General features: G+C 42.3%; 1 protein-coding gene across 1 annotated transcript in view; it reads right to left on the minus strand.

The window, feature by feature from the left end:
* BIN3 (bridging integrator 3) overlaps positions 1-13,506 on the minus strand; it is a 49,977-nt gene that overhangs the window by 21,544 nt on the left and 14,927 nt on the right. Inside the window, exon 2 of the mRNA XM_043453488.1 lies at positions 1,280-1,328. Coding sequence (XP_043309423.1) covers positions 1,280-1,328 — 49 coding nt within the window. The remainder of the gene's footprint in view (positions 1-1,279; positions 1,329-13,506) is intronic.

A 13,506-nucleotide genomic window follows, 5' to 3' on the forward strand; every position in this document is an offset into this window, starting at 1 on the left:
GTCCCAATTCCAGCTCTGTCAGAATTAGGTTTAAGACCTTAGAAAGTCACAACTCTATGGCCACTGGTCTCATCAGGAAAACCGGAGGCTGGACTGGACAAACTCTAAGGGCATGACACGTGGGATCTTAGTTCCCTGACCAGGGACTGAACCTGCGCCCCTGCAGTGGGAACAGAGTCCCAGTCACTGGACTAGCAGAGAAGTTCCACAGTCCCAACTTCCTAAGAATCGAGGTTTTCATCCTCTCCTGTTGGGATGATAAAATGGGGATAAAAGCTGTGAGCTTACAAGAGGGTTGTTGTTGATGAGTCACTAAGTCATGTACGACTCTTTGAGACCCCACGGATTGTAGCAAGTCAGGCTTCCCTGTCCTTCTCTATCTCCCAGAGTTTGCTCAAATTCATGTCCACTCAGTCAATGATGCCATCCAACCACTTCATCCACTGTTGTCCCCTTCTTTTCCTGCCCTCAGTCTTTCCCAGCATCAGGGTCTTTTCTAATGACCTGGCTCTTTGCATCAGGTGGCCAGAGTATTAGAGCTTCAGCATCAGTCCTTCCAATGAATATTCAGGCTTGATTTCCTTTAGGATTGACTGGTTTGATCTCCCTGCTATCCTAGGGACTCTCAAGAGTCTTCTCTAGCACCACAGTTCAAAAGCATCAATTCTCCAGTGCTCAGCATTCTTCATGGTTCAAGTCTCACACCTGAACATGATGACTACTGGAAAAACCATAGCTTTGACTATATGGACCTCTGTCAGCAAAGTGATGTCTCTGCTATTTTATAAGAGGGCAGGAGTCAATCACATCCTTTCTCTGAGTGGCTCTGGGTCATGGCTAAGAATGAATGTAGCAGCAGAGAGAAGGGGACCTGGGCATCCCAGGGAGGCTCCTTGGGATTTTACGCAGCCTGAGGAGGCCAGAGATATAGGTCTGGGGCATGTCCCTGGTGAGTTTCATGAATGCTGTCAGTAAAGTGCAGACTGTCACAACCAGACCTCAGTGACAGGCTGCTCAGAAGCAGGGTGTCCGTCCTTACCTTGTCTGTCCTTACCTCCTCCTCCCAAGGAGGAGGCAGGGCCCAGGCTGACCTGAGGGAATAAAGTGTCCTGGGACAGGAGGGCCCTGCAAGCCCCCGCCTACCTGAGGTCCTAGAGCGACGCGACTGGGCTTAATAAGAGCCTGGTTCTGCGTCTCCAGTCCCAGGACCCGCTGAGTCAAAGCTCCAGTTCTATACAAAGGCCGTGTGAGTCTCGGAGTCAAAGAACTGGTTACTCACTGTTTTGGGGACAATCTGTTTCTTGGGCTGACCAATCTTGAAAGGAATCCTGTGAGAGAGACAGAGAGAGACAAAGAGGGAGGTTAGGAGAAACGGGGAAGGACGTGGCTGAAAAGATTCAACAAGGTACGGCCACTTCCCCGCTGGAAGCAGTGCCTCACCTCAGGGTACTCACACCACACGCCTGTGGGTGGAGGACCATCAGCAGCCAGGCTGGGCTTCAGGGCAACGGTCCTCCACGGGCACGCAGATGGAGGTGCCCCTGAGCACTACTGTCTGCAGTTTAAACAGACTGCAGAGGTGAAGCCAGGAAAAGCGAGGCGCTGGACAGTGACAGTCACTACAAACCGTGCGTTTTGGGGAGTGGCTAGGTCAGAGAGGTCACAGGCTCACCTGGACAGTTCTCATCCTTGAAAACATGCCTTTAAAAAACCACCACAAAACCCACTATCATCTCCCCCCAAATAAATAACACAAAAGACAAACAAAAAACCCACTCTCATCTGTAGTAGGTGTTTCCCTATTTTTCTATAGACACACTGTGGAGGGCTGCTTCTTCTTTTTTTTTAAAGCTGATTAAAAAATATATATATATTTATTTATATATTTGGTTGCACTGGGTCTTTGTTGCAGCATGTGGGATCTAGTTCCCTGACCAGGGGTTGAACCCGGGCCCCCTTCATTGGGAGCACGGAGTCTTAGTCACTGGACCACCAGGGAAATTCTGAAACCGTGGAGCGCTTCTTGTGGGGCTGGGGAGAGATGACAAATTGCAGGGGCATTAAGGATCAGTCAGGCTGGGTTATGTCCCGCAAAAACTGACAACATCTAAATAAAGCTAGCTTGGTGAAGAATCTGAATTCAGCTCAAGGTTGGCTCGAACTTGCTGGGAAGCTCTGCCCCTCAGGCTGTCCACCTGGAAATGGAAGACAGCTTGCCCTGACGGGAGGAAGGTCATGGTAGAGGAGTCTAACCCCACCTCCCCCTCACGGACAGGCTGCCCTTCACCAGGACTGTGCCAGGACTTAATCTCCGACTCTGGGAAACCAGAGGGTTAAACTGGGAGTCTACAAGCTACCTTCAGGTGCTGAAAATTCTATGATCCTACAATTCTGAGAATTAAAGAAGCCACAGTGCAACCCAACAGCTACAGAAGCACAGGCTTCTCCCACCCAGGCAGGAGGGAGGGGAGCCTTCCTGGCTGGGATCAGCTCAGGGAAGAGCCCTCGGGGTGCGGGTTGGACCCCCCTCAACACTCTCCTTCCAGGCTCAGGACCAGTGGTCCCTTCCATTCAAACCTCCCGCTCCCACCGCGTCCCTCACCCCACCTCACACACACCCCTCTCCCGGAGCCCAACTTCTCCTGGCCCGCGCTGACCAACACTGCCACTAAACCCAATGGTATAATTAGCCACCGATAATAACCCCAGACAACGATCTGGTTGAGAGGATGGGCTAGCCTGAGTCACAGTGGTTTAAATTTAATTTCTGGAGGACATCCTGTTTATTGTTAACCCAGCCCCGTAATTTGGGAGTGTTAACCCTTTGGGGGCTGGCTCATTCACGTGGCTTCCGTAAACAAATCAGCTCTGGCTGTGTCATTACCAGGGGAAGGGAAGCGATGGAACTGAAAAGGAAAGGGGAAAAAAATGAAATTGCCATTTCCCTTTCGCAGACCTGAAGAAGACAGGTTAAGAGGAGAGCCTTAGACTCCTCCCCCCCTCCTCCCAGTTACTTTTCCCCAGATCAGGGACTCAAGCTGATTGACACAACAGTTTTGGACAGCAAGACACTGCCTTCAAGGACCATTTCATTTTGGTAACAGTGCAAATGAGGTCCTGGTGGCATTGCAAAAGGACTGATCCTGCTCTGTGGCAAGCATAAGGCCTATAAAAAGCTCAAGACCAGGAATCAGAAACCCCAGTCTCTGCCTCTGGCTAGTTTCTTAGACAAACTATAAAACAAAGGAGTTGGACTAGATGGCCCTTTCAGCTTATCTAAAACTTGAATTCTACACTGAACCTCCCTTCCAAGAATGTGGGGAGCAGGATGAGAATGCTAAACACGACTCAGAGCAGTCGGCAAAGTGACGCTAACTTGGCGTCTAGTGCTACTGCCTCCCCGGTGGTTCTCATGAAGAATCTGCCCGCAGTGCGGGAGACCTGGGTTCAATCTCTGGGTTGGGAAGATCCCCTGGAGAAGGGAATGGCCACCCACTCCAGTATTCTTGCCTGGGAAATCCCATGGACAGAGGAGCCTACAGTGCAAGGGGTTGCAAAAGAGTCGGACGTGACTGAGCGACTAACACACACACATTACTACCAACTAGAGACAAAAGGAATTAGGAACTTCGATTCCATTATTTGTGGTGCCACAGCCTCTCTCTCTCTAAATCTTAATTTAGAATCACTGTATTTTTAGAGCTGCGAGTTGCCATAGAAATTTTTCCAGTTCAACCCTCTCATTTGGTGGATGGAGGAGATATGGAGGGGCGCAGTGACGAGCCCAGGGTCACGCGACGACAGGACGCAGAACAAACTGTCAGGGCCTCGATTTGTTCATATTTCTCTCAGCTACTCAGTGTAATACTCTTTCACACGAACACATTCCTTCACGTGTATTTGAACAAACTAGGAAAAACCATCTGCCCACAATACCTCATCTTAAAATACTATGGATTTTACAAAGGGTTCATGGTTATGAGACAGGAAACGAAAAGAGGACTGTGTTATCAGGAGAAGGAGACTGCTGCTCAAAGGGGTGCGTCTACACAAATGACAGGCTCCATGCACTGTGTGGACGGAGCCAGGTCTCTGTAATCTCACCGTCAGCAACTGACAATCACCTACAACTCTATCATTCAATTCTGATCAGGTTTCAGTTCACCTCTTCAAAAGCCATCTCCCTGCCTGAAGAATGCTTTTCTTTTAAAAAAAAGTTACTTTTATGCTCGGGCCTGGTGCACTGGGAAGACCCAGAGGAATCGGGTGGAGAGGGAGGTGGGAGGGGGGATCGGGATGGGGAATACGTGTAAATCTATGGCTGATTCATATCAATGTATGACAAAACCCACTGAAATGTTGTGAAGTAATTAGCCTCCAACTAATAAAAAAAAAAGACAAAAAAAAAAGTTACTTTTAAAAGTTTTAGGTTTACAGACAGTTGTGAGGACAGTCCCTAACTCCATATATTCCACACCCAGTTTCCCTTATTATTAACCTCTTTCAGTTGTATGGTGTATTTATTACAATTGAGAAGCCAAGCCTGAGATTTACTCAGATTCCCTTAGGTTTGACCTCAGGTCCTTTGAAGTTCAGGATCGCAGCCAGGCTGCTGCATTCCATTTAGTTGTCAAGTCTCCTTAGCCTCCTCCTGATCTTTTCTCAGACCTTCCCTGTTTTCTGATGATCCTGACCATTTTCAGGAGTGCTGGTCAAGTATTCTATAGACGGTCCCTCGGTTGGGGTTTGTCTGCTCTTTTTCTCATGACTGGATTGGGGTTACTGGTTATGAGGGGAAGAAGTAAAAGAGCCATTCTCGCCACACGGATAGCTTTCTAAAAAAAAAAATTTACCATTGGAATTTTCTAAAAATTCTTTACTGACTTTGTACACAATATTGCTTCTATCTTTTTTTTTTTTTTGGCCTTGAGGCATGTCGGATCTCAGCTCCCCGACCAGGGATCCATGGCAGCCCCTGCACTGAAGGTGCAGTCTGAACCACTGGACTGCCAGGCAAGTCTTTCAAAGCGCCTTCTTACAGGTGATGGGAGCCTCGGTCACGGGGCTGAAGCAGTGTTTTCCAGGATTCTCCACTCTACGGTCACTTCCCACCCCCGCGCCCTGGAATGCCCCCTCCCCTCTTTGGAAGGAGGCCGCCAGGCACAGCCCATACTTGAGGAGGAGTAATACTCCACCTCCTGGAGGGCAGAGTACTGGCACGAGTTATTTGGGATTCTGCACGGGAGAGTTCTGTTCTTCGTTTGTTTATTTATTCAGTCATTTGTATCAGTATAAGTGCACGTTTACTTTGTATGAGTTATAATCCAATACTACTTTATTTGTTCGTCCGGCTGTCCCAGCCTCGGGAGCTGCTCTAGTTGGCCCCTGTGCCTTCTGACACACCCACGTCCGTGTGTGTGTTCTGTTAGCACTTCCTTGCTTTCTGGACAAGAAGGTGCTCATTGTGTGCATTTCCGGCACCAGCCTCAGAACTGGTGAAGGAACTCCCGAAACCAGCAGCCACTGTGCCTCCATGACACAGTCTCGCTCTGCCGTTTAGCTTCCTTTCTCTTTCAGCCAATACAACTGCCACCCTGGTTCAGCCGAGTGGCTGTTCATTTGTTCTCCAAATCCTAACTCCCTGTCCCAAAGTGGGACGTCCTTTTTTTTTTTTAAGCGTCAACACTGTCACTTACAATTTCATCAGGGCAAAAGGTATAAAACTTGGGGCAACTGGAACATACAGCCACCCCACCCACAGGGAACCCTTCCCTTCTCCTGGTTTCATAAAAGCTGTTCTGAGTCTCAAACTTTGTTGACCTTCTTTGAAATGTCGATGACTTTATTTGGCATTTAAAAATATTCTACCTTTTACAGTTGATTACAGTTCATCTCTTTAAAAAGTAAAACATGTTCATCAGAGAAAACTTCAGAAATACAGAAAAGAGAAGAGAGAAAAAAAGAGAGAGAGAAAGAGGAGGAAAAGAAAAAGAAAAAACCCCAAACAGCCCACAGTCTCCTATTGAAAGACAACCAAGGTTAATGTTTTGGTGTTAATTATATTTTAACATTTGCAGGAAAAAAAACAAAAACACAAAAGAAAACAAAGCTTGAAGCAGATATGCCAAATGTTAGTAGTTAATTCCGGGTGGTGAGAATATGATTACTGTTCTCTTCTTTGCACTTCCCCTATTTCTCAAATAAACTTAAGAAAAAACTTACTTTTTTTTCTTGACTATAAAAATAACACCTGATCAGTGTCAAAAACTTGGAAAACTATGAAGAACACAACACAGATACAAACACACAAAATCCCAGAGAAAAAGTACTACCTCAAACCTCAGTGTACATGAGTGTGCACACGTGTACAGTAGATACATTACTTACACAACTTTTAAAAAATAAAGGGACCATATATCAGGAGTGTTTTTATATGCCAATTTAGTTTTCATTGGCCTTTTTCTTTTTTTATTATTTATGTTTAATTAATTTATATTATTTGTTTTTAATTGAACGATAACTGCTTTACAATATTGTGTTGGCTTCTGCCATACCTCAACATGAATCAGCACAGGTATACATACGTTCCCTCCCTCCCACTCCATCCTACCCCTCTAGGTTGTCACAGAGCCTTGGTTTGAGCTCCGAGTCATTCACCAGATTCCCACCGGCTATTTTACATGTGGTAATGTACATGTTTCCATGCTACTGTCTCCATTCACCCTCGTCTTTCCCCCCACCCCCGTGTTCCCTACATCAGCTTCTCCACTGCTGCCCTGCACCATCTTTCTAGATTCCATATGTGTGTGTTACAATATGACATTTGTTTTCTTTCTGACTTCACTCTGTATAATAATTAGCCTGATTTTAAGAGCTAACTAGTGTTTCATTAATCAACTGTACCACTAGTTTTCCTTTTGTACTCACATCACTCACTCACTGTTCATTTCAACTGCTTCAAGTTTTTCTTCTCTTGAAAATGAAAATGAATGGCTAAATCTTTGGGCACATCAAGGGTTAGTTACAATTAGTTGGAATCGCTGGGTCAAAGGATACCTGCAGGTTCAAGGTTATGATTCACTTGCCAAATGGACCCTGAGACAGATTGAAACAGTTTACATATTTTTAAAGGACTGAAATAGTTTATATTTTGCCACCAGCACTTTGGACAGTGTATTAGGATTATTTTCCTGGCTTACTATTTCCCTTTCCATTTTATAGGTGTGTGTGTTTAACGTAGAGGCTTTTAATTAGTATGAAGTCGAAATGACCAAGTCTATCTTTTTCCTTTACATTTTCTTCTTTTGATATCCTACAAAGACCTACCTCCTCCACCCCAACACAGAAAAATTCATCTAGATTTACTTTATTACTTTTATGACTTCCTCTTTAAGCTTTGCTCTTATCAAAGCTATACATGTGCATTGTTAACAAGGGAACAATGTTTGCTAAGCAAAACATTAGGTTCTAGGCTCCCCAATCTCAATCACTTGAGATGAGCCTTCTAACTTGGCTGTTCTTTTTTTTTGTTGTTGTTGTTTGATGTGTACCTTTGCATCTTTAAATAGAAAATGTGAGCATTGCCCCTCTTTGATCATTAGGTTTCAGGCCTAGCTATTGACTTTTTATCGTGGAAGAAGATTTAACTAAACAAACACATGCACCTCTTTTGGGTCTTCACCCCTATTACCAAAGGCATATTTGCAACTCTTGTCTTCTCAATAGAGTTATACTGTGATCTGGTTAGATTCATATGAAATGCACTATTAGGAACATAATGTGATTTGTTTTCCTTCCTGCGTGTGGCAGCCAGCAGACTGTTCAGCCTCAGCCAAATCTTCAGGAGACAGCAGAGTTCCTGAGCCAAACTCCCCAGCTGAGCCACTCCCAAATTCCTGACAATCAGAAACTGGTATTGTTGGGAGGCACTGTTTGGGTAGGGGGGGAGATAATCTGTTACACAGCAACATAGAACTCAGAACACTGCATAAGTTTCCCTAAAAATAGTTTTTACTTTCACATGCTTAATTTTCTATGTTTAGCCCTAATCCTCTTTCAATTGTCTAAATCTACTCAGTACATTCCCTTGAATTAGGTATTCTATCATCTTCCCTTCCTGAAAGTCTCTACTGGAGCGTTGAACCTAGTCTGGATGGACTGCCTCTGCTCCTGGGCTCTCCCATCACCATCTTCACAGGGATTTCTCTGGCCTCTCTTAGGAGCTTCTCCACCTGGACTCTGGGTCTTCCCCTTTCTTGCTTTACTCCTCATCTGGGTGGGCAAAGTTGTGAGGGAAATAATTTTTTAAAATGTATTTATCTGGTTGTGCCAGGTTTCAGCTGAAGCATGTAGAATCTAGTTCTCTGATCAGGGACTGAACCTGGGCCCTCTGCATCAGGAGTGTGGAGTCTTAGCCATTGGACCACCAAAGAAGTCCTGGAGATCATTTCTGATACGGCACAACCCAAACTCTTTTTATCCTATCCTCACGCTATAGTTAGTTGGACTGGGTATAGAATTATAGGCTGGGAACGACTTCTTCCAGAATCTCAAAGGCACTGGTTCCTTGGCTTCTCTTTTCCCAGTACCATTTCGGTGGTGAAGTCTGAAGTCACTCCAATTCCCAAACCTTTTCAAGGGATCTGCTTTTTATTTTCTTCATGCAAGCTTCAAGGATCAGATGTGCATCCTCTGCAGTACAGAATTTCACAACAATGTACCTTGTGGTGTTTTCATCCATTGTGCTGAGGTATTCACAGGACTCTGTCAGGTTGGCCATTTATAATCTTTAGTTTTTGGATTAAAGGAGACTTTGTTGTTGTTGACCCACTCCCATTTTCTGTTTGCCTTTTTAAAAAATTTCTGAAATAATTCTGATGCTGACCTTGGTTGGTCCTCTAATTTCCCTGGTTTTTTTTTTTCAATGTCTCCTTATCTTTTAATATTTCTAAAGAGATTTTCACTTCTGCTATCATGTTTTTCATTTCCAACAGCTCTTCCTAATTTTCAGGATGTCTTTTTTCAAAAAAGAGGAACCTGTTTTTACTTATCAGATGCTTTATTTGAAACTTTCAATGAGAGCTTTGAAAAGAGCTTCCTCTTCTTTTAGAGTCTCAGTTTCCCTTCAAGTTGCTTTTATGGTTTGTTTTAGTCTCCGTTTTTCATACTAAATACGTCCCTTGGACGAACAGTAATTCTTAGTTATCTTCTCGAATATATGACTAGGAACCAAAAGGCAGCTGTGAGCACATGAATAGTGTCAGTCTACTATGTAGGATGATCTGGCTGAGAAATCTTGTAGGGGATCCTTGATGTCAGTATCTGGTCTTTTCTCTGAGGGAGGTGAAATTCCCTAGAGAAGATTCTTCCACGCCCATGCACTGGATATAAAGACCCAAGCTCACTGTTCTGGGATCTCAGGGAGTAGAAGAGGCCCTGTGTGTGTGCATGTGGGGAAGGGGTGTGTCAGCACTCTATATGCATTCATCCACTTCATCCCCTATGAAGTCTTGCCCTCACCTGTGGCCCTGAAGCTTACACAATTCTGCATACCCTTTTAAAGAAAGAGATTCCAAAACTGCAAATGTAAAAATAGGTCTGAAAGTGAATGTTTATTTAGACAGAGAAAAGAGAATAATAAATTACAAGTTATAAAGCCTGACAAATAACATGAACATCAGAAAATCAAGAATAACCTAATATTTTTATTAATCATCTGCCTGACACACCTTTATATTTATTTCTCTACATTTTTTTTTTTTTTGGCTGCATAGTCTATGATTGCCTCTTCATATGACACAGACTTGATAAATCATTTTCTTAGAGAGAAAAGAAAGATAATTCAGCCTTTTTTCCAGTGGCGTTGATTGAAATTTGTTTTTTATTACTGACAGTTTAGAAAGGCTTTTTTATGCAGCTTACTGGTAACATATAAATATAATATAAATTTTAGGACTGTTGTAAAATTTATGAAAATCTCATGTTTCTTTCATAAGTAAACTGTAAGATTTCAGGGCACATTTCAGATTCTCTTGTACAATGACTAATCTTAAATGCTCTCTGAATTAATGAGAGAAACTGGCTTGTCACTGATGTCCTCGTAGGAGGGCATACCATGAGTTTTATGTTTTCTTTGTTATGTCTTTCATGTTAAATCCACTAGAAATTTAAATGTTTTAGCAACATGTTCATATGATTTGCTCCTCCTCTTCATTAGCTGGATTATCAAATAATCATCACTCCTATTTAAAACTGATCTTATTCTCTTAATGAATTGCTAGCTTTCGGTACAATGTGACATTGTTTTGTTACTCTTTACTTGATTTCAGAATATTATCTATGATTTCATTGCTCCCCTTTGTCACTTGTTTTGTGTTTTATCGAATTTTCCTTTTAACTATAAAATAAATTGAAGATGACAAAAAAAGGCATATCCTTTGTGTATTTCCAATATAGGAGTCTGTAATGTCTCACTTGGTTTATTAAAGTTTTCCAAAAATCTCCTTACAAACTGAAGTCAAAACAGCAAACTCTCAATTCAACATCCCCCTACCCCAATCCTGTCCCATCTCAAAAAAGGTCTAGGCTACTCTAAAGCTGCCTGACATGAAGGGTAGTATATAGAAGCAGAAGGACCTAGAGATTGTAATACCAAGTGAAGTCAGACAAAGACAAACATCAAATGATATCGTTTTTATGTGGAATCTAAAAAAAATGGTACAGAAGAACCTTTTACAAAACAGAAACCGAGTCAGATGTAGAAAACAAACTACGGTCACCAAGGTAAAAGGATCAGGGAGGAATGAATTGGGAGACGGAAACTGACATGTACACACCGCTATATATAAAACAGATAACTGAAAAGAAAAAAAAAAAAAACAGATAACTGAACAATAAGGACTTAATGTGCAGCGCAGGAAGCTCTACTCAATACTCTGTAATAATGTGTAAGGGGGGGCCTCGCAGGTGGCTCAATGTTAAAAAAAAAAAACAAAAAACCCGCCTGCCAATTCAGGAGATGCAGGAGACTCAGGTTTGATCCCTAGGTTGGGAAGATCCCCTGAATAGGAAATGACAACCCACTCCAGTATTTTTGCCTGAAAAATCCCATGGACAGAGGGGCGTGGTGGGCCACAGTCCACGGGGTCACCAAGAGTTGTACGTGACTGACCTACATGGGAACCTACACACACACAACCTACGTGGGAACAGAATCTAAAAGAGGGGCTACATGTGTTTGCACAACTCACTCACTTTGTGGTACAGCAGAAACTAACGCGACATTGCAAACCAACCGTACTAAAAAAATTAGTAAGAAAAAGAAGACGGAAGAAAGGAAGGCAGAGGTAAGCTTAACTGAGAGCAGCATAAATACATTTCCGAAGTTTATGGAAATAGGATCATTTGTACACATGGCTAGGTTTCCTACCAGGGCCCTGGACAAAGTCCATGTAAGCAAGGGGCCCTGAAGCCGAAGCTTTATTAGTTTCACCCAGTAAATCCACCTTTGTGTGCCCTCATAGAGAAACTCTCTGCTTCACACTCTTCAGGGTGTAGCCCCTTGATTCTTCTGCTAGGGTGAGGTGGGGACAGCCTCTGGGGAAATGGACTTGGGGAGGAGATGGTAGGACTCTCACCTTTTTCATAGGCAGCTTTCAACCAGTCTTCCTAACCTGAGTGTTTGGCTTTGCTTTGCTTCTAGAGGTGTCCAGGGCCACCAATTCCCGAACCTTTGAGGATTTTATGACGGAAGTTCTTGGTTTTTCAGAATGCTAGTTCACGATCTGGCTTCCTGGGAAATGCCAAGTCCATTACCCAATGTAACTGCATTCTAAACCCCAAGTGTTGTTGATAACAAATACCAAAAAGCAAAGATTAAAAATCTAGAGTAGAGGTTAGACTCTCAAAAACACAGTATTAAAAAAACAAACAAAACAAAATCACAAAGATTATAAAAAATATATATGAAGTTTGCTTTAAAAATAGGGTCTTTTTCTTTTTTGGCGAGACAGGAAACACAGAAAAGGTGTATAAACTTGAACCCAAAACAACAAAGTAAATGGCAACGGGATCATACTTGTCAATAATTACCTTAAATGTAAATGGGTTGAATGCCCCAACCAAAAGACAAAGACTGGCTGAATGGATACAAAAACAAGACCCCTATATATGCTGTCTACAAGAGATCCACCTCAAAACAAGGGACACATACAGACTGAAAGCAAAGGGCTGGAAAAAGATATTTCACACAAATGGAGACCAAAAGAAAGCAGGAGTAGCAATAGTCATATCAGATAAAATAGACTTTAAAATAAAGGCTGTGGAAAGAGACAAAGAAGGACACTACATAATGATTAAAGGATCAATCCAAGAAGATGTAACAATTATAAATATATATGCACCCAACACAGGAGCACAGCAATATGTAAGGCAAATGCTAACAAGTATGAAAGGGGAAATTAACAATAACACAGTAATAGTGGGAGACTTTAATACCCCACTCACACCTATGGATAGATCAACTAAACAGAAAATTAGCAAGAAAACACAAACTTTAAGTGACACAATGGACCAGTTAGACCTAATTGATATCTATAGGACATTTCACCCCAAAACAATGAATTTCATCTTTTTCTTAAGTGCACACAGAACCTTCTCCAGGATAGATCACATCCTGGGCCATAAATCTAGCCTTGGTAAATTAAAAAAAAACTGAAATCATTCCAAGCATCTTTTCTGATCACAATGCAGTAAGATTAGATGTCCATTACAAGAAAAAAAACTATTAAAAATTCCAACATATGGAGGCTGAACAACATGCTTCGGAATAACCAACAAATCACAGAAGAAATAAAAAAAAGAAATCAAAATATGCATAGAAACGAATGAAAACCAAGTGTTGTTGATGTCTCTTCTATATTCCTTGAATTTGTAGATTCACGATTTTTAAAAAATCACCTGTGTTTCTTGTAGGATTTGTAAGGGAGATAAAACTAGATGCATAATATTACACATTATAATGTATAATGTACTATATATTATAGATACATTATACTATATATACCTAGTTTCTCTCTCACAAATCCCACAACCTGTCACCTCTACTTAGAACCTGCTTTATTAATTTTAAATAACAACTTTATGAGATGAAATTCACATACTATAAGATTCATTCTAAGTGTACAATTTGGTGTTTTATACTGGTGTTTTTATAAGTGCACAATTCACAGTCTTGTACAACCCTCACCACTAATTTTATTTTATTTTTGACCATGCTGTGCAGCTTGTGGGATCTTAGTTCCCAGACCAGGGATTGAACCTGCACCCTTGGCAGTGAAAGCAGAGTCCTAACTACTGGACTGCCAAAGAATTCCCACCACTAACTAATTTTAGAACATTTTCATCACCCAAAGGGAAACCCCCTATCTATTAGCAGTTTTATCACCCAAAGGGAAACCCTGTATCTATTAGCAGTCATTCACCATTTAAAGCTCAACATTCAGAAAA

The sequence above is a fragment of the Cervus canadensis genome, chromosome 30 (genome assembly GCF_019320065.1).
Source record: "Cervus canadensis isolate Bull #8, Minnesota chromosome 30, ASM1932006v1, whole genome shotgun sequence".
NCBI lineage: Eukaryota > Metazoa > Chordata > Mammalia > Artiodactyla > Cervidae > Cervus > Cervus canadensis.